The sequence below is a fragment of the Eupeodes corollae genome, chromosome 1, assembly GCF_945859685.1.
Source record: "Eupeodes corollae chromosome 1, idEupCoro1.1, whole genome shotgun sequence".
Lineage (NCBI taxonomy): Eukaryota > Metazoa > Arthropoda > Insecta > Diptera > Syrphidae > Eupeodes > Eupeodes corollae.
The window spans coordinates 234,772,079-234,794,688 of record NC_079147.1 but is presented as its reverse complement, the minus strand read 5'-3'; the positions used below and the strand labels follow the sequence as shown (position 1 = coordinate 234,794,688).

The following is a 22,610-nucleotide window of genomic DNA, read 5'->3' as shown; positions in this document are numbered from 1 at the left end:
AAAAGGCCTTATGCGTATACCCTACCCTGCCTTATTTTGTAAAGAATTAGGTTTGGTACAAAAAGAAGCCTACAACTTACAAGATTCCAAAGAATAAAGTCAGTCGAGAAAGATCGATTCGAAGAGCTTGACTGTATTTTTTGTGTGTTCAATTTGAAGATCTATCCTACGTGTAAGTGACTTCTTGTTTTTGAGAACATTAAAGTGAAAACACCATGTGCTGTGTTTTCCGATTTAAAAACAATTAATTTTTAGAAATTTGTGCGTTCCTTTATGTCAACATTTTTGACACAGTATGTATGTATAAGAAAAATAAAAAAGTGAAAAGCACTTATGAAGCTGAAGTATTTATGTTTTAGAAAATAATTTAAACCAAATTGTTTGGACAGTATTTGAATGGGAATTCGACAAAGTTTTATAAAATGAAACAAATTTTCCACAAAAAATTCTACAAATATGTAATTTTTGCGTTTTAAGTTCGTTTAAAAAATTTCAAGTGACTTTTTTTAATATCACAAAAAGTGTCTATGTGCTAAAGGCTTCGGCAAACAGATGACGTTTTGAGTCCGCGTTAAGATTTTTGAATTCGCTGTTCAGATTATTTCAAAGCGTTGATTTATATATACGTCATCAGCAGATTAGAAAACGTCACACCGAAAATTATTAATGTATAATAGCGTTAAAAAGAACGACGTACGTGACAGAATAAAATCATTCCAGTTCATTACAAAGCGGAGGCGTTGAAATGCGGTATGAATGTGAGGTTAAAACGCGTTATATGTGCTTAAGCCTCTACCTTTTTTAATTCGATTGTAATTGAGGATAATACTTACATACTTCAGAAAAATTCGACAGCGCTGAACTTTAAGCTGGTGTTAAACTGAATTTTAGCTTCGTCGGAAGATTTTGAAGTGATGAATATCTAAGTTTCCAAGTTTTAGCAAAATTTTGTTTTATTGGTTGAATCTGAGAAAACCTCTATAATACACATTACTTGTTGTATTTTAAAATTAATTGTTTTACTTTATTAATGAGTGTCGTAATATGTCATATTTTTAAGTTGTAAATATCTCTACGATCAAAAAATTAATATTTATTTTGCTAAGTTGATTTGTTCATTACGAACAAACAAAATATTGTGAAAAGCAAAAGTGAATATTATTAAATGCGACTTAAAAAATAAGAATGCTGACTGTAAAACTTTAAGAACCAAAGCATGGTGCGGTTTACATTTATTATAATTACAAACCAAGAGATAAGCCTTGAAATTTAAGTGGTGGTCTTTTTATGGATTTTAGAAGGAAAAGTAAAAAGATATTTGATATTTCTTCTCTTGCTATTATAATAATCAATCAATAACGTCAAATACTTCTTTCTGAAAAAAATCTTTTATACAAAAAGAAACTTCATATTCCGATGTAAATTCTAATAATTTAGACAGATTAATTTAGTGCTTTTTCCATGGGTTGATCAGAATTCTTTGGATACAAAACAGAAATGGTCTTTCTTTTGTCAATTTCAATATGATTGAGCCAATTGCTCGTGAGGTGAATGTTAGTTCATATGACTGTCGTTCTAGAGGTATTGGGTTCAAACCCTGCCTGTACCACCTAAAGTTTTTTCACGAGTACTGCTGCTTGGCAAATCATCCAAGAGTAATTCCTGCCACGGGGTTTCCTCAAAAAAGCTGTTGGAATTTGGCATAAACTTGTAGGTCCCCTCTATCCCTGACATGACTCGCAAACAGGTATTGTTGAGAGTTGTAACTCACAAGGCTCTAGTTCTCAACGGACTGATGCGCTATCTATTTTTGTTCGGTCCTATTAAAATAAAAAGATGAGCTTCCGGAGGGAAAGAGTCATATTATTAGTAACATCGAGGAACACTCGGATAGTTTTTCTTTCCCATCGGAAAAGCTGGATATTAAATTCTTTCTAAAGATGTTAAGTGTACACGATTAGTAGGATCTTACCCATCAGCCGAGAATTAAGCAAATCTACTTATCTCTTAAAATTTACTGTCAAATAGCTACCTGGACAGTTGAAGATTTTCTGTCACTTTTGTAAGCACTGGGCTTAATTGTCAGCTCATTGATTGTCAATTGTTTGAGAATACAAATATTGTTTGGTGCTAAAACAAGTAGATCTTGCAATTTTTTCACTTTCAGAAATATCAGACAACTTTTTGCAAATTTTACAGTAATAAAATTTATCAGAAAATTTGTATCTTTAACTTCCCATAAGAAGTTATTATAATGGGTTCGATTTGTCAAATTGAAAATTTTGAAATTTTTCGACGTTTCAAGGTCCCTAGAGTCGTAATAAAGGATTTTTAGAAAGATGTCTTAGCGTACGTGTGTACCTACGTACGTTCGTTCGTCCGTAAGTTCGCACGTTCGCGACGTTTTTTCGTCGTCCATAGCTCAAGAACCAGAAGAGATATCGATTTCAAATAAATTTTGTTATACAGATAATAAGGCAGAGAGATGCAGAAAGGGTTATCAAGAAAATTGCGTGGGTGGTTTTTTACCATAGCAGTTTGAAAAAAGGTGAAAATTTTAGCTAACCCTAAATATCTTACGAACCAAAATTGCTAGAGACTTGAATTAAATTTTATATAATATATTGTAACGTAATATCAATATATTTTTTGAAAAAAATCCATCTAACGTTTTTTTTATAAATCAAAAAACTGAGAAAAAAAATTTGTCACATCCAAAATTTTACGACAAAAATATGATTTCATCTCCAAAACAATTTTGTGCAACGAAGAATAATTTTTTTGACATCATTTTGAGAAAAATCGAATTGAAAGTTTTTTTTATAAAAAATAAAAATCTAAAAAAAACATTACTCAAAGTTGGTAAGAATTGAATATCGATTCAAATATCTTTTCAAAAACTTATTTTATCTTATAAAAAATATTGTTTTCAACATTCTGAAAAATGTTAAGAAAAATGGAATTGACAGTTTTTTTACAGACAAAAAAAAATAAGAAAAATTGGTAAAAACTGATTTTCGACTCAAATATTTTTTCACAAATTGTAGATATTGGCTTTAAAATACTTTTATCTTTCAAAAAATATTTTTGACATTTTTGACAGTTTTTGTACAAAAAATTAAAAACCTAAAAAAAAAAAGGTGGTAAAAATTGATTTTCGACTCAAAATCTATTCAAAAAATTAAAAATATTGGCTTCAAACTTATTTTATTTCACATAAGATATTGTTTTCGATATTCAGTAATTTTTATATAAAAAACTAGTACACAAATTTGGTAAAAATTGATACGAGTACACATAGACAAACTTTTAAGCAAGACAAATCGACAGACGGGATGGGAAGTTATCAGTGTGGGTCGCATCCCAGCCTCTTTTTTTCTTCTGCAATTTGATTAAAACAAAACTATATTTTTTTAACACAAATATGCAAATAAACAGACCATAATGCATTATCTGTAAAAACCAACTCTTCCATACAGGTATTTCTTCACAAATTTCAACTTGACTCCGATTCCCAACGGGATTCGAGCCGAATCAAGCTCTTTTCAACTCGATTCAGGAATATAAAGAATTGAGGCGAGCTTAAAGCTCACACTTAGATGAGTTTTTACACACCGATTAAAAATGTTCTTTAATGTTTTGTAAAGGATGCTAACAAAATTTAATAATTGCTTAAATGACAACTTTAGTATCAAATTATTTAAAACACTGTTGTCCAGCAAGTTTTGGTCTAACTATTTAATTTGGATGACTTATATGAAAACATTCCAAGATTCGAACAGTTGTCTAAATATGCCATATTTAAGAGCCTAAATACAATAGCTTAGAATGTTTTGGTGCATTTCGCGCAGAAATGTAGGAAATTGTTTTGAAACGTTGCTTTTTTCCAAAAGCAAAACACACTTTTCTTGTTTTCATTTCTATTAATGCGAAGAAATCTGCAAAAACTAAAAAATCCAGAAAATGAGAGAGGATTTGATATGTAAAAATGTCGGGCTTTTTTGACGTAGTTTTTTCGAACTCAATTTCCGGGAGTCTCTTATTATTATCGTTATCAATCAGCTTACTCGTATTTGGATCTTATAAAGGCGTCAACAAAACTTAAAAATTGTAGAGACAAAAAGGTTTGGTTCTTGAATTTAAGGAAATAGTTGTATTTAAGAACATGATTTAGAAAGAAAAGTTATTAGTACTCACAAATTACACGTTTCAAAACGTTTATATCAATAGATATGAAGCGTTAATTATGTATTTCACTTTGCTATCAGTTTAACAAAAGTGAGACTTGATTTTTTGGGACATTCTAGAGCATCCAAAGCAAATTCACTGCAAAAGTATATTTATTTAATTTTTTAAGATCTTTTGTATTCAACAGAAAAACAATTCTGAAAGAAATGAAATGCACGACTGGGTCTTAAGAGCTTGATAATTTCTTCAAAAAAGTCTGTTTAAAAATGTTGCCAATATTTTAAGATTAAAAAATGTACCTCCAAAATAAGTTCTTCTCAAAAATTTAAATGCCATTTTCTGGTCGAAAAATTTAGATTAACCTATTTTTTTCGAAAATCATTTTAAATTTTGTTTTAAAAAATATTTTCGGTATAGGCACTAAATAAAGAGCTTATAAATATATGAACATTTTACATTTAAATTTCGTAAAAAAATGTTGTCCCTTTCTGAGATATCGAGTTTTGTAAACAAAATTAGTATTTTATTAAAAATAAAAAAAATACATTTTTGATCATAACAAATCATCATCAATTTGACCATTGACAAGAGCTTGCACAGAAAAAGAAGAACATTGAATTCGTTCCATTAGTTCTTACGAACAAAATAAAGATTTTTTTGAGATGTACCCTTCTGGAACAATACGAAAATATGTTTTTCTTGTAGAAAGAAGAACACAAAATTTTCGAAAAAGTTTTAGAAAAATCACATGTTTGAACCAAAAAAATTGTGTGGGGACTGCTGTTATTCTTCGTATTAATAAAATGATAAAAACTCCTTACACTTACTTACTTACTTACTTAAGGTGGCGCTACAGTCCGAGGCGGACCTGGGCCTCAACCATCAAGCGTCTCCAGCCAGCTCGGTCCCTAGCTAGCTGTCTCCAGTTTCGCACGCCAAGTTGGTTGTGGTCCTCTCCCACCTGGGTGCGCCACCTGAGTCGCGGTCTTCCTCTACTGCGCCGTCCCTCGGGATTGGATTCGAAGACCTTCCGGGCTGGATCGTTGATGTCCATCCGCTCTACATGACCTAGCCATCTAAGCCGTTGGACTTTGATTCTGCTAACTAGGTCAGTGTCGCTGTAGAGCCCGTACAGCTCGTCGTTATATCTTCTCCCCCATTCTCCATCTATGCGTTCGGGACCAAAAATCGCCCGAAGAATTTTTCTCTCGAAGCATCCTAAGACGCTCTCATCTTTCTTTGACAGGGTCCAGGCCTCAGCGCCATAAATGAGAACCGGGATGATGAGTGTCTTATAGATGGTGATTTTAGATGCTAGACAAAGTCCTTAACTACCTCAAAGTTATAGCCGTCAATGGTGACGTTTTGTCAAAGACGTCGTCGTTCAATGTTTTTTTTTGATGACAGCGTATACTCGGTCTTGCCCTCATTGCACTCATTGACCACTAAAGCCATCATCTTCAAAATGCTCAAAATGCTCCACTGACTTCACGGTTTGGTCTTTCAATTATGTCAATATCATCTGCGTATCCGAGTAATTGGAATGACCTATGGAAGATTGTGCCTCTTGTGTTGACGATTGAGTTTTGCACAATTCTTTCCAGAAAGGTGTTGAAGAAGTCGCATGACAGTGCATCTCCTTGTTTAAAACCTTTTTTGACATCAAATGCAACGGAGAGATCTTTTCCGACCTTGATAGATCAGAGTGCATTTTCCATTGTCATTCTGCACAAACAGATGAGTTTGACAGGGATGCCAAAACTAGACATTGCTCGGTAGAGTTGTTCCCGATAGATGCTGTCATAAGCGGCTTTAAAATCGATAAGGAGATGGTGGGTATCGATTTGTAGTTCCTCGGTTTTTCCAAGATCTGCCGTAGTGTGAATATTAGTTCGATAGTGGACTTTCCTGGTCTGAAGCCACACTGATAAGGACCAATCAGGTTGTTGACGAATGGCTTCAGACGTTCACATAATACGGCAGAGAGGATCTTATACGCAATGTTAAGGAGACTGATGCCTCTGTAGTTGGCGCAATTTATAGGGTCTCCTTTCTTATGTATCGGGCACACTATGCTGAGATTCCACTCATCGGGCATGCTTTCTTCCGACCATATTTTGCAGATGAGTTGGTGCATGCTCTGTACCAAGTCATCGCCTGCTGCTTTGAATAGTTCGGCGGTGATGCCGTCAGCTCCAGCAGCTTTGTTTGACTTAAGTTTAGATATAGCTATCTTCACTTCGTCAAGGTCGGGTAGGCGGAATTGTTGATATGCGTCGCCGAGGTTGAGTGGTTCTATCTCCCTTACAGCGGAATTCGGTTCTTCATCGCCGTTATATAATTTGGAGAAGTGATCTTTCCATATTCTCAGCATCGACTGTGGTTCTACTGCGATGTTCCCTTGATCGTCTTTACAGGCTTCGGTTCGTGGCTGGTACCCTTGGGAGGTTTTTTTTTACCTTTTGGTAAAATTTACGAACCTCATTCCTGTTGTGACATCCCTCTATCTCCTCGATCGCGCGCTTCTCATGCTCTCTTTTTTTCCGTCTAAGAAGCCGGTGTTCCTCTCTCCTGTTCTGCTCGTAGAGCTCGCGAGCAGCTCTAGTCCTTTTGTGCAGCGCCGTTTTGTATGCCTCTTGTTTCGCTGCGTGAGCTTGCCGGCATTCGTCGTCAAACCAGGGGTTTCGCTGTGGTGGCCGTGTGAAACCTAGCACTTCAGAGGCGGCATCTCTGATGGCTGCAAGGCAATGTTGCCACTGGTTTTCAACGCTTAATGCAGGAAGCATAGGACTCCTTAGGAGGTTATTAGAGACTCGATCGGAAAAGGACATGGCAGTCTCTTGCGATTGTAGCCGTCTAACGTCGAATCTTCTCACAGTACTTCCTTGTTTTGGCTTGGATCGGGATATCCGTAGCCGTACCTTGGCTACAACGAGGTAGTGGTCCGAGTCAATGTTGGCCTCTCGGAATGTTCGGATATCCTGGATACTGGAGAAGTGTCGTGCGTCGATCGCAATGTGGTCAATCTGGTTGACGGTTGATTGATCAGGAGATTTCCATGTCCCCTTGTGGATATTGAGATGCGCAGCGAAATCGACCAGCCTGAATCCGTTGTCGGAGGTGGTGTCGTGCAGGCTGTATCTCCCGATTATGCCACCAAAGATGTCTTCTCTTCCTAGCTTGGCATTAAAATCTCCTAAGACAATTTTAATGTCATAGCCAGGGCACTGCTCATATGTCTTCTCTAAGAGCTCGAAGAATATGTCTTTGGTGTCTTCATCTTTCTCCTCTGTTGGGGCATGCGCGCATATTAGGCTTATGTTGGCGAATTTAGCCTTGATGCGGATTGTCGTGATGCGCTCGCTCACACTGTTGAAACTCAAGACTTTTTGCCTGAGCCTAGTTCCAACAACAAATCCACACCCAAATAGACGCTGTCTTTGTACTCGGTAGCAGTCGCCGTAGTAGATATCGCAGTCATTTAGTTTGCGTTTGCCCGGTCCATCCCATCGCACTTCTTGGATGGCTGTAATATCTGGCTTGCAACAGTTTAGGGCTTCCGCTAGTTGTTCGGCTGCAACGTGGTCTGTTAAGGGACCTAACATTCCACGTACATATCCGAAGTTCGTTGTCCTTATTTCGTTTGCGTGGGTTGTCAACAGTGAATCCGTCCGTATCCGAGGCTTGTTGTTGCTTCGAAACTATGATGGTTTTACGTGGCCAGGAAGTCACCCCGACGGCACAAACACCAACTTGGAGGGCCAGATCCTTAGTATAACTCCAAGGAAGGGGAGCCGGATGAACCGCTCCTTATAGGCCTGGGCTCCGAATATGTCAAAGAAGCCCTATAAGGTGTTCACTAAGTAGTTCGACCTTACTGGAACTGTAGACGCCACCGTTGATTCTATCTCGAGAATTCGTCCGCTGCCGCCTGGATAAGGAGAGGTGCCTTAGTGGAAACACCTCTCCCCCCCTCTCTCGTTTGCTGCCCGCAACAACTTTCCACTGGGGTTGGAACCCAATCTCCAGTTGAGGTACTAGGCACCCGATGTTCACCGCGGGGAGGTGAGAGTAGGAGTTGATAGACAGAGGTCGGTTTTGAGAAAAACATGTGGACGCTTGTGTCCTCTTGAATGCACATGTTTACCATTTGAACACCAAAACTCCTTACACTAATCATCTGAAAATATTAAATTCAATCAACACAATTGTTTGGACTGTAGGAGCCAGGAAAGACAGACAGACGGAAGGAATCGAGGTACCCACTCTTTTCGACTTCTCTACCGTCGTTATATCATATTTGATTAAAAACTCTAGTTTAAAATAAATAATCACTATTTATGTGTTTCAAAAAAATTTAATAATAAAATGAAAGCTAGTTTAATGAATTCAAAGGCAACTTATTATATAATTGATGATCTCTTATTCAAGGTTTCTTCTTAAGAACCTGAATATTTTTTCTTTTTCTTAGAACCAATTTTTATGAAAATAATTTAAAGCATGACTAAAGTTTTTTCTATTTCTAAATTGAGCGAAAATCAAAATTTGAGTTGTTTTTGGCAGCAAACCACTTTTTGGTGAATGTCGTTAAATTACTAATAAATCTTTAAATGAAATGTTTACTTATACATCTTAACTGTATAAGCTTTTTGGCTCATATGACCTCCCCTGGATCGTCAATTGGTCAAAAGTTGATGAATTTGTGCTGTGTTTTTGGAATAGGGCTGAATATCCGATTCATATTATGTTCTTGGTCCAATCTTTAGTCAAGAATAGTACTTTTGGCAACAAAGTTTAATTAAGTAAAATACAAATGTTGTTTTCATATACAAAAAATTAATAATTCAAAATATAATGGGGGTCATATCCATTAACGTAATACGATTAGTTTTGAATTGAAGGGAATTAATACGAAAAAGCAAACAAATTTTCACCCAGGGGGGTCATGACCCCTACGACCCCCCCCTGGAGCCACCATTGACTGCGGATCGTTTTGTTGGCAATTTCTCACTGTACTAAATATGGAATTCCAAAAAAACGCACTTATTATGCTTAAGTCCCTTTGCAAACAACTTTTGGGTGCACGTAAATTTGGCTGGGAATTGAATTTGGCTGGGAAATGAAAAATTAAGAATATTTTGTGAACAGGCATGAACACCATGCTTATATATTTTTTTATATTTTACAACTTCCAAGACCACTCACTATCTTTTTATTATTTTTTCTGATCAGCTCATTTTGCACTATTTATGCTAATTAGATACATTCAACTGTAAAAGTTTTTTCTTAAGTTCATATCTTACAATCTAAGCAGTGACGGATTTAGACTTTCTGCCACCCTAGGCCTCGTTCGATGCGCCGCCCTTTTTGACAAATTGAATTTCATTAATTTTGATCCAATATTTTTATTTTAAAATAGCTTTATTTATTGAAATATATTTTTTTAAATATAAATAATAAACATGACAGATAAATAAGTTATAAACTTTAAACAGAGAAATCATAAATATTTTTTTCAATATTAATTAATTTTAAAAATTCTTTTTCCTGGCTTTGATCCTCGCAAAAACGTCGATTATATCGTCATAATTAATTTCTTGGACTAATTGAGCTTCAATTGACAGTATTGCAAGAGCATTAAGTCTATCTTGGCCCATGCTTGCGCGTAAATAGGTTTTTACGCGTTTCAGAGTGGAAAAAGATCTTTCTCCTGAACAATTTGTAGGCGGAATACTCAAAAAAATACGGAGAGTAATGTCCAAATTCGGATAATGCAATACATTGCATATTTTTTGTGCAGAGCGTACGTCTTCCGTATTTGCTAAGGAATCTTTCAGTTGGAAATTTAAGTGTATACGTTCATTGCCTAACGTCTCTTCCAAATCGTCAGGATACTTACTGACTAGTTTATTGGCAAGATTTTTCAATTCGTTCGTATCTATTTCGGATAAATCATCAAAAAAATTAAAATTTTCGTAAAGCTTTTCATATGCACTTTTATGCCCGGCCAATTGTACACTCAGAGTGTCTAGAATAGGGTAATACACATTTGTGCGAAAATTGTCTTGCCTAGAAAAAGGTGTTCTTTCATTTACCCGTGACTCATCTGGCTGAATTCTTTTGGTTTTTGCGATGAGTATCATAACGATAATAATCGTGAACTCCAGATAGTGTTTCGGCTTTTTCTTCATAATCAGAAAACTGTCTGTCTCTCGTGTCTTGAAGAAATAGAGCCAGAGAGTTATAGATCTGAACAACGGATGATAAATCAGCTTGAGATTCTTGAAGCTTCTTACTAACAGCATTAAAACGATCTTAAATTACATTCCAAACAATGACTAGGATTGCTGTTTCTAAATTCTGTAATTTCCGCTGCAATCCTGTAGCTCCAGCTCGCGTAGTCGGTTTTTGATCCCTGCTTTCGGCAATAAATTCCAGTGCATCAAGTATTGCAGACCACTCTTTTTCTAATGCATAACATGAATCATGTCGAGCAGACCAACGAGCTTGAAAAACTCTCAAATTTGTACGCTGCACTAAAATCTCCCAACGATGTGTAGATATAGTAAAGAATTTGTATAGTTCTTGCAAAGTAGAAAAGAAGTCGACTGCTTCTGTTACTGATTCAACTGCACATGATCCTACCAAATTTAAAGAATGAGCGGCACAAGGAACGTAATTTGCTAAAGGATTAATTGTTTTGATTTGTGTCTGAAGGCCTAAATATATACCTGACAAATTGCTTGCATTATCATAAGATTGACCACGACAGTTCATTATGTCCAAACCATTATTTTTGAGAGATTTTAACAAAGCATCCTCAATATCTTTAGCTTTATGGCCGATATTTGGTAAAAATTCTAGAAACCTTTGAACAATCTCACCGTTATCAAGTACATATCTGATAATTATAGTAAGCTGATGAACATGTGCAATATCAGGCGTAGAGTCTACAATTATACCAAAATACTTAGCAGATTGCACTTCACTGGAAATTTGTTGTAGTACTTTAAACTGAATTAACAATATAATTTCTTCATAAATTGTTTTTAGACAAATACGACGTATTTCCACTTCCAGGGTGCGCATACAATTTTAAATGTACCCTTCCTAAAAAATTCCCATTGTGGGGATCTCCTATTCGTTCTGAGTTTCCTCGAAATGGCAACCCTCTTATTGCTAATAATTTAATAATTGCAATTACTCGGTATAACATTTTTTTCCAATACGCTATTTCTTCATCAAATTGTTTTATTAGACGTTGATCAACACGCCCGTGAACTACTGCTCGAGCTTTAAAATGACTAATGTTAGTTTTGTGAAAATCAGAATTTTCATGATCACGAAATCCTTCACCAGTAAAAGCATTCATTTCACCACTTCGACCAAATAATACGCATGGAACACAAAACACAGACCCTTTAGTTTCTGAATAAATAAACCACTCACGGCGATGAATCTCTCCGTTTTTTAAAGTACGTTGGAATAAACTTTTTGAACAATACCTCGTTTTATCACTATAATCATTTCTGGAATTTTTAAAGTCCGTATTATCATTTTGTAGTATACCGTTTAAGGTTATAGAATTCCATATGAAAAAAGACGGGATTTATTTTCATACAAAATTATTTTTATGAACAAAAAATGTTCTGACACTTTTGAATGAATACCAAAATGATATTTAATACATGCAAATCTATAGTATTTTTATTTCACACACAAATTGAGAAGTTATTCAGCTTTAGTAATTTCAAAATGCTTTATACCCGTGAGATTAATCTCACTAAAGGAACAGAAATTACAGAACATTACTCAATAAAGCCTATATAATTGATCTATTAAAAAAATTTACATCTTGCCCATTCAGATTAAGAAGTAAATTAATGAATTGAATTATAATATGCATATTCTATTAACAATTTCTTATAAAAACTAATCTGAACCAATTTTTAAAATTGATTGTCTCTTTACTGTTTTTTGCCTCTAAAATTTTGGCATTTCAAAAATTTTGCCACCCCTCAAATTATGCCGCCCTAGGCCCGGGCCTCACGGGCCTAGGCGTAAATCCAACACTGAATCTAAGATTGACTTTTCAACTTTTCAAAGTACGATTTAATTGCCAAGTATTTTAAATTGGTGAAACCCTTTTACTTTTCACTGTTTAAATAAAGTCTGAAAATTTGAAAAGTTTTTTCACTTTGTTTTCTAAAACACTTTGCGCATTTACAACTTTCCAGGATATTATTTTTTTGCAATGTTGCAAAGTGAAAAGTGTTTATAGTGCAATAGACCCTAGGTTTTTAAAATATGCCACTTTAAATATGAAAAAGACAAGCAAAATCGGGGTTTTCAAGGCATAAAACACCTCTTAACAAAAAATTGTATGATGATTTTGTAAAGTACAAATCTTGTTCTCCTAGATATGGTTTAAATTAATTAAGTATTTATATTTATACTTATTAGATACTTATGTGAATCTTTATTTGATACTATACGAAGTTTTGAGAAATTTTCAATTAAATGCTTTCGTAGTTTCGAAAAATCAGTTTTTCAGTTAATTTTTAGCGTTGGTTTCGAATCTGAACTTCAATTTTAACTATCTGTTCAAATAAAAAAAAAGAGGCTGGGATGCGACCCACACCCATCCCGTCTGTCGATTTGTCTTGCTTAAAAGTTTGTCTATATGTACTCGTATCAATTTTTACCAAATTTGCTAACTAATTTTTGTAGATTTTATTTTTAATGAAAAAACGGACTGTTCGATTTGTATATAAAATTGACTGAATATAGAAAACAATATTTTCTGTGAAATAAAATAAGTTTGAAGCCAATATTTACAATTTTTAAAAAGATATTTGAGTCGAAAATCAATTTTTATCAACTTTTGTTAATTTTGTTTTGATTTTTAATTTTTTGTAAAAAAAACTGTCAATTCGATTTTTTTAAAAATTTTAATGAATGTTGTAAAAACAATATCTTTTTAAAGATAAAAGTAAATTAAAGCCAATATCTCATAGTTTTGAAAAGATATTTGAGTCGAAAATCAATTTTTACCAACTTTTATTAATTTTTTTTAGGTTTTTATTTTTTTGTAAAAAAACTGTCAATGCGATATTGAAAACAATATTTCTTATAAGATAAAATAAGTTTGAAGCTTAAATTTAAAGTTTTTGAAAAGATATTTGAATCGATATCCAATTTTTACCAACTTTGAGTAATGTTTTTTTTAGATTTTTATTTTTTATAAAAAAAACTGTCAATTAGATTTTTCTCAAAATTTTATCAGATGTCAAAAACATTATTCTTCGTTGCACAAAATTGTTTTAGAGATGAAATCATATTTCAGTCGTAAAATTTTGGAGGTGACAATTTTTTTTTTCAGTTTTATTGATTTAAAAAAAAAACGCTATATTGATATTTTTCAAAAAATATACCTGTTTGGTATCACGTTACAATCTATTATATAAAATTTAATTCAAGTCTCTAGCGTTTTTGGTTCGTAAGATATTTAGGGTTAACCAAAATTTTCACCTTGCAATTTTCTTGAGAGCCCTTTCTGCATCTTTCTGCATTATTATCTGTATAACAAAATTTATTTGAAGTCGATATCTCTTCTGGTTCTTGAGCTATGGACGACGAAGAAAACGTCACGAACGTACGGACGTACAAACGTACGTACACACGCACGCACACACATCTTTCTAAAAATCTTTTATTTCGACTCACGGGACCTTGAAACGTCGAGAAATGTCAAAATTTTCAATTTGACAAATCGGACCCATTACAATAACTTCCTATGGGAAGTTAAAAAACGTTCCAAACATAAGGTTTAAGTTTTTTTTTAAATTTATTTACCACCAAAAAAATTACTTTCAAAACTTTTTTCTGTTTAAAACCACTCTAGCATAAATAGTAAAGAGTTTCTTTAACAATTATGTGAGATGGATGAACTTTAACTACTTAAAGAGATTTTTCGAATATTGTTTGAAATACTATAGTTTATAAAATAACTAGCTGACCTGACAAACGTTGTTTTGTCACATAAATAGTTTTTAGAGAATATTTTGCTAGAAATAAATAACTTACTTATTGTGGTTCAAATTACGAAGCAAAATTTCCGGAGATCCAACCTTTATTTGTAAATTATGCAGGGACATGCCTGTTAAATCCAATGAGTTTAACAACTCAGTTGGATAATTTACAGCTTCGGTAGCATCACAAACTGTATCAATAGATTTGTATGACACCAAGTCTCCTGGTAACAATTGTTGTATCTTGAGATTGAATTCGTTCACATCCAAATTTTTTGCTGCTAAAATTGCTCTTTTTGACAGCCAGCCAAGAATTGTATATTGTCAGTGTATATCGGGAAATATCTGGCCAATGAATCAATAACCGTGCAGAAATCGACCGGTAATTTTATGCATCCAGTTTTATCTATAGTAACTTTTCCGTCGCCTATATCTAACAGTTGTTTTGAAAATGTTTCAGCGGGTGGATCTTGAAGTATTTAAACACGCATATTTAATTTCAGTTGTACTTTTTCAACATTACGCCACAGTTTCGAGGATTTTAAGAACGCGTTGAACACACCAGCGTACGTTAAGCGCGGAATAAGGAAGTGTTTTCAGCACTGTGGCCATTGATGATTGTTTTTTTTTTATTGCACATCGCGTCTGGGTTATTTTTAATATTTGGTGGAAGCTTAAATACAGAATGAGCTGTTCTGCATCCATCCAATAAAGTTGTCTTAATGCCAGAAGATGCAACAGCCAATGCGATACCATTAGTTGATCATATTTTAGCAAGAATTAGCGAAATAAGGAATGCTCCAGTTCCACCTGGCGCATTCAAAAAAAGGAATCCACCTTATCCTGCTGAAACTGCGAGCACGTGGTCATAAATGGTTCTTTGTTCTTCATTCATTAGTGGGACATTACGAGCAACAATCGCTGCCATTTCTACGGTATTGTATTGTAGTACACTATTCAATTAACGGTCTATTAAATCAGATGCATTTCAATTTGGTGAATGCACTGAGTGGTAACTTGGCAATGATAACGCAAAGATCCTCAATAGCAGTCAATGCTTCATTGTACATAGTGTCACTGAATGCTGTCGTAAGATCGTTGCATTGTGTACGATGTTGGTGCAATTGAACCATAGCGCTTAGGAATATAAAAAATAAATAAAACCTATTCTCAACCCCTTCCGAATGTATACGCAAAATTTCATTGAAATTGGTTAAGCCGTTTCGGAGGAGTATGGAAACTAACACTGTGACAGGAGAATTTTATATATTAGAATTTCTGAAAAATCTGACGTGATAGAGTAAAATTGAAGGTCAAATCAAGCATCGCTCTGTCTTTTGAATCAGAGTAAAATAACTCTCATGAAAAAGAGACCGTCAGGGTTTGGACAGATTCAAATGAACCATAAATTAAATTAATTTTTCCAATGAAAAATCTCAAAAAAAACCAATTCCCAATTATTTTTTTTAATTGAACTTAAATACATGCTAATAACTTTTTAATCTCCAAACTCAAGACCTCCCGCTCCCCCCGCATCTCAGGAGCAATACAAAACTGTTTAAAAATCTTTCGACTAATTTAACCTTTTGTGTTCGATTTGAAAGTGCGCAAACTGATTAAACAGATTGTTTATATAGAAATAGAGTTGGTTTAACGTTACTTCAATCTTGCGGAAATTTAAAATTTATAACCATGTTCAGTAAACATTAAAAAATGACAAGCAAGTACCATACCTAGGTATAGACACAGCCATACAACAATTAGACTCTTTCTATTACTCTGTCTACCACAACTCGATGGCGGACGACCTTGACGGGTTAGTCAAATACTGGTTCATATGTTCAAACTTAACCTGACAAATTGGCTTCAGCAGCAAATTATTATTGTCTACAAGTTTATTTACTCGTATTTGTATTTGAAATTGTTGTGCAAAATACAAATAAATAATAATAATAAGAAACAAAAATGAAATCATGAAAAAATAAAGTATAAGAAAGCTAAAATATGAAATGTTCTGATTTATTTTGAAGTTACCCTTTTATGGTACATTTTTCGGACCTATTTGTACCAAGAGTTAAACCACGTCTAGAAGGTTTTACTGAGGTCCACATGTACACAAATTTCATGACTTTCAATCAATCAACGTACTTGAATGATTCATGAGGTTTTGAACTCTGATTTCTTTTATAAACTCATTCATTTTTACAACTGTCACTTAAAGCTGATATCTCTTATTAAATTACGTACAAAATATATAAGAATGCTATTTACTTCGCAGTTCAAATATTTGCGTCAGGGTTTAACGAGGTTTAGTCATACAAATATAATACTTTTATGAATTTGGTTACAACTTATCATATTTAAGTTCTCTGAACTGCGTCTTCCTGAAAAACTATAAATTAAAATATTGAATGCAAACTAATATTCTGTCCAATTACTTTCCGTAATAAATTTCAACTTTCATATCAATTACAAAAGAAATTGATTATTTTACACAATGGAATTAATTGTACTTGTAATTGAAAAAATAAACTTCTCAATTAAATGTAATTAAATTACAATTAATGTAATAATTGACTTGTATCATTTATTCAAAGCAACACGTATAAAAGAGCTGAGCATTTCCAGAAATTATTTTGTAAAACATAATATTTAATTACATTTTTGTGTAATGAGAACTTTATTGCCTTTTTGATCATTACTTTTGTTTTTAATTACATTTATGTCATTGAATTTGAGCTTCTTCAACAACATTTTAATGGCTGAAACACAAACACGCTTCAGCTTCGGCTTCTCCTGACGTTTTCGAGTCCAGGCATAGGAATTTAATACATGTTATCACAATTAAGCTTCGACCTCACGTTTCATTTGACAATCGTAACGAAATAACGTTATGTTACGTTGTGACTGGGATCTAGCGCTGTGCCTGGCATTTTCCTGGTTCGTTGTAGCCATAATAATGGTCAAGGATGTAAGAATTTCTGGAAAGGCCTCATAGCATTTCCAGAAATTATTTTGTAAAACACAACATTTAATTAAATTTTTGTGTAATGATAAGTATATTTCTTTTTCATTAATTTTGTTTTTAATTACATTTATGTCATTGAGTTTGAAATTCTCCAACAACACTTTAATGGCTGAAATACAGACAAGCTTGTTATCACAATTAAGCTTCGACCGTACGTTTCATTTGACAATCGTAACGAAATAACGTAATGTTACGTTGTGATTCCAAACGGAAACTCTAGTTTAAATTTGCTGAACATTTGCTTTGTCTGACAGCTAAACACCTGTAAAAAAGTCAACAAATAAAATACATTTGCTTTTGGAGGGATTGTGATTGGTTATTATAGGCCGTGTAACCTACTTCCGCGATAAATTTAATTTTTTCGATTTCAAAACTCATATTTCTCTTTTTATTTTGAGAAAAAACAGCTGCTAATGACAGAACTCCCATTTTAGAAATGTCATTCAAAGGAACGTCAAAACAGATCCAACGTAACGCAGACGAAGCCGAAGCTGAAGCGTGTTTGTGTTTCAACCATAAAGTAATTGGATATGTGATTGGAGCTTTAAATTGCAACAAATTGTATTTGAATTTGTTTGTAATCATTTTTACCAACTCTGCCATTTATGTGTCTTCATACCTTTGAGTTAATGATTGCTGAAGCATAGAGCACATACCCTATTTATTTGGGAACAAAAAAGTTAATTAAAATCGAAATTGAAATTACAATGCTAATAACCTGAGTGTTATGTTTACACACAGAGTATGCGATTCATAAATAACCGCAGAGTTATTTTCTGATGAGAGTTAGGCCAAGTACTAACTACCATAGCAATTGTTCAGGCTTAGACTTTACCGGATTGTAGCTTCAAATCTTTCATCATTTATATGTAGATTTTTATTGTTGATAGATGACATAGTTTGGCTGGTCGCCTTGACAAGAATATGGACAATAAAGGATATTTAGATGATGTTACAAGGACTGGTTTAAAGCTATCACCTACGGTAAGTTCCAAGACGATCTTCTCCGTGAAATATCTTTTACTGAATAAAAAAATATTTCTATTCAATATAGAATCGACCAGAATCGGCGGTGGATAATGGAAGTGAATTACCCTACAACACCACTGATAACGACGATGTTGAAGGTGAACATGAGAAATGGGGAAACGATATTGAATTCCTGCTCTCGTGCATAGCCCTTTCGGTGGGACTTGGAAATGTTTGGAGGTTTCCATTTGTGGCGTTGGAAAACGGCGGTGGAGCTTTTATAATTCCCTATGTTATTGTTCTGGTGTTAGTCGGTAGACCATTTTACTACATGGAAATGATAATGGGACAGTTTTCAAGCAGAAGTAATATCAGAATCTTTGACTTTGCACCTGTTATGAGAGGTAAGCCCTATACAAATTGATTAAACAAATTCTGACATTTAAGTAAATTCTTTACTTTGGCTTTAAGGTGTTGGATATGGAATGGTTTTTGTAACATCGATGACAACAACGTATTATGCGAGCTTGATGGCATTGACTTTTCGTTATCTGATATCATCATTTGCTTCAGAATTGCCATGGAGTAAATGTCGGGAAGAATATGGACCAACTTGTATCAATTCGGATTTAACTGGGAACTTAACTGGTAACGAAGGAAAGAAAGTCACTTCAGCACAATTTTATTTTTCGTAAGGGAATAGTTCCATGTTAATTTATAGGTTGATGGAGCTTAGTTTGCGTCAAATACCATCCAATAAGCTTTTATTTTCATATCACTTGAGTTCACTTTGCCTTATTTGAAATCACTTCATTTCAATTTGCTTTGTCTAACTTTATTTTGCTTAGTTACTTTTCACTTCATTAAGCTTGGCTTCATTTTATTTCACTTCATTAGAGTTCAATACTTTTCACTTTACACCGTGTTCTTCACTTCGTTTATTTCACTTCATTTACTTCACTTCGTTTACTTAACTTTGTTTATTTCACTTCTTTTATTTCACATCCTTTAATTCACTTCCTATATTTCATTTCGTTTATTTCATCTAGTTTACTTCACTTCGTTCACTTCACTTCGTTTACTTCACTTCGTTTACTTCACTTCGTTTACTTCACTTCGTTTACTTCACTTCATTTACTTCACTTCGTTTACTTCACTTCGTTTACTTCACTTCGTTTACTTCACTTCGTTTACTTCACTTCGTTTACTTCCCTTCGTTTACTTCACTTCATTTATTTCTCTTCGTATCATTTCACTTCGTTTCACTTCACTCCGTTTCATATTACTTGGTTTCTGTTCACTTCATTTCCTTTGAACTCACTTCCTTTTACTTAAGTTATTGTACATATAAAAAATCTATAGTAAGCTCATATGGAGTTGAGATCGAGGAAAAATCATTTTACTAACCTTTCTTGAGAGTACTATATTTTGTATATAAAATTCACTTCACTTCCTTTCCACCATACCTCACTTCACTTTCTCCAAATTCCAAACCTCGAACTTTTGTATTCTAAATAATTTCACAATATTTAACCATTTCAGTGAAGTTATTCTCCGCGAAAAAACTCAAATCGACGATGGAATCGGCTATCCCAACTGGGATCTAGCGCTGTGCCTGGCATTTTCCTGGTTCGTTGTAGCCATAATAATGATCAAGGGTGTAAGAAGTTCTGGAAAGGCCTCATATTTTCTAGCAATATTCCCATATGTTGTGCTAGTCATACTTCTAATTAAAGCCTTGACACTTCCTGGAGCCTTTACAGGTGTGTTGTATTTCCTAACACCGCAATGGAATAAGCTGTTGTCCCCTCAGGTCTGGTATGCAGCTGTGACGCAGTGTTTCTTCTCTTTGTCAATTTGTTTCGGAAGCATTATAATCTACTCCTCCTACAACAAATTCTCTCACAATGTCAAAAGGTCAGTTGGTCCATATTCTATTAACATAAATATACAAAAATGCTCATAAGGTGGTTTTTGGTTCTTTAGAGATTCAGATATTGTCACCTCTTTGGACACTTTCACATCGCTTCTATCCGGGGTGGTAATTTTTGGAATTCTGGGAAATTTAGCTCATGAAACTGGCAATGAAGACATTTCAAAGATCGTCCAAGGAGGAACGGGCCTAGCCTTCGTGTCATACCCAGATGCGATTTCGAAGTTTTCAGTCGTACCACAAGTAAGTTCAGATAAATTCTTTTGACAGTTTCCAGTTTATCATAAATATTTTTAAGCTCTTTTCAGTTTTGTTCTTTTTGATGCTATTCGTTCTAGGAATTGGCAGTGAAGTCGGTCTAGCGACCTGTGTTATGACATGTCTCATGGATAAGTTTCCAAATACCAAACACTGGATTATAGTGACGGGAATAGCAGTAGTTGGCTTTGGTATAGGGCTTGTCTATGTTACTCCCGGAGGTCAGTTCATTTTGAATTTCGTCGATTATTATGGAGTCACATTTGTGGTTTTGGTGGTGGCTATTGCTGAAACTGCAGCTTTCGGATGGATTTATGGTACAATTTTTGAAAATTAGTCGTGAATTAAAATTAAATGAAGCACGTTAAAATAATGTTTCAGGAGTGAAAAGATTCTGCAATGACATACAGTTTATGTCAAATAGTGAAACTAGTCTCTACTATCGACTCTGTTGGGGTATTATAACTCCAGTCTTTATGATAACTGTTTTGATTTATACCTTTGTTGGGTATGAACCCATCAAATACAAGGACTATTCGTATACAACGGGAATGTATAGTAAGTACCTTTATAAGAGTTTTACAATTTGAATTCTTCCAATTTGTATTTTTCAGTTTTTGGTTGGTTTATATCGGGATTGGGAATAGTTCAGTTGGTGATATGGGGTGTTATTGGATACTTCGAACAACCAGCTGGTGACGAAAGATTGCTGAGAGCTTTCCTGCCAATGGCCGATTGGGGACCGTTGGAGAAGAAAATGTTAATACCATATCAAGCAATGATGGTAGAGAATGAACGGATCAGTTTACAGAGGAAAAGTTACTGGTCTAAATTTAAAGAAAATATTATTGGTTGAGTTATTTTAAGATGATTAGTTTTAGTTAAAGTTGTAAGTTTAAGTATAAAGATGTACTTATGTTGTGGTAAGGATAGTTAAGTAGGACATTTCTTTTATAAAAAACAATCATAAATGAATTAAAATAATACTAAAGGACTTAATTTGTTTTGATAATTTAATAAAAGGATAATCCACAATTATGAAGTGTAAGTGAAAAAGTCAAAAGGGTTTAAGTCCAATTAAGTCGAAATCTTTTTTTCCATCTCGAAGTCTGTTTTAAAATTTGTATAGACAATTATTTCAACCATATTAAATAATTGCATTTGATAAAGCGTCTTATGTTGTCAAGCCGTTCTAAATAGAAGAGATCAGTGTATAGAAGTAGTCGAAACTTGCCCCAATCATAGGATCCCTCAGAGCTCTCTATATCTTCTTAAAACGTTAAACTCATTTTTCTCGAAACCAAATTTTAAAGCGGTGTTTAATAGCACAATCACGGAGGCCCAGTGACAGGCCTACAAATGCAAGATAATGTGCTCACCAAAGTTTCAATCAATAAATTGATGCGTTTTGGCAACCGAACCAATATGTTGGTAATACATTTGGACGATTTACAAGTGTTGTTTAGGAGAAGAATAGACTATTCATTATGAAAACTAAACTGCAAAAAAACTGAGCATAAAGCAGGTGACAGCTGTCAAATATAAATCATATGAGCATAAGTAAAAACATGAAACAGAGAAGGCATATGTTTAATGGTCATAGGACTTCATCAATCAGGTAAAGCAAAACCTAGAAACAAAATACCTTTAGGACTTCCGATTTATTACAAGCCTTTAGGTTAAATAAATTAAGAAAGATCAGATGTTGAGTTTTCTTCAGGTCATAAACTTAAGTTGGATGCTGTTCTTATCAATACAAATTATATTCTATTTTAAGAATAATTGTATTACCATTCAGACTAGGTATATAAAACATGGACAGAGGCCAAATTGACAATGTTTGTTATTAGATTCTTTTAGAAGACTGTTGTCCAGCAAGGAGTCTAACTAAATTATTTTGTGACTCACAATTTATGAAATATGCCATATATTGAACGGACCACTACTTGGTTGCAGCCAAGGTAGCACTTCGGGTTTCCAGACCCAAGGCAAAACAGGAAGATGCTGAGAAAAGATACAACGTCGAACAGTTACAATCGCAAGAGATCGCCAAATTCTTCTCCGAAAGAGTCACATGTAACCTCTTACGAAGTTCCTTGCCGTCGACACAATGCATCGAGAACCAGTTGCAACATTGCCAAGATGCAATCAGAGAAGCCCCCTCTAACGTGCTGGGTTTTAAGTAACAACCAACAAGGAACCC

General features: G+C 34.1%; 1 protein-coding gene across 2 annotated transcripts; it reads left to right on the top strand.

The window, feature by feature from the left end:
* The first annotated feature begins 29 nt into the window (after nucleotides 1-29).
* LOC129942095 (sodium-dependent nutrient amino acid transporter 1-like) lies at nucleotides 30-21,401 on the top strand. 2 transcript variants are annotated; one of them, XM_056050893.1, is made up of 9 exons: nucleotides 30-172; nucleotides 18,138-18,231; nucleotides 18,302-18,620; nucleotides 18,688-18,907; nucleotides 19,759-20,133; nucleotides 20,203-20,392; nucleotides 20,448-20,724; nucleotides 20,789-20,965; nucleotides 21,022-21,401. In XM_056050893.1, the coding sequence occupies exons 2-9, from the start codon at nucleotides 18,172-18,174 to the stop codon at nucleotides 21,261-21,263; spliced, it is 1,860 nt and encodes a 619-aa protein (XP_055906868.1). In that variant the 5' UTR covers nucleotides 30-172; nucleotides 18,138-18,171; the 3' UTR covers nucleotides 21,264-21,401. The 2 variants fall into 2 exon arrangements, with proteins under 2 accessions (XP_055906868.1, XP_055906869.1); XM_056050894.1 differs by lacking the exon at nucleotides 30-172 and having other exon boundaries at nucleotides 18,009-18,231.
* The last annotated feature ends 1,209 nt before the right edge of the window (nucleotides 21,402-22,610 follow it).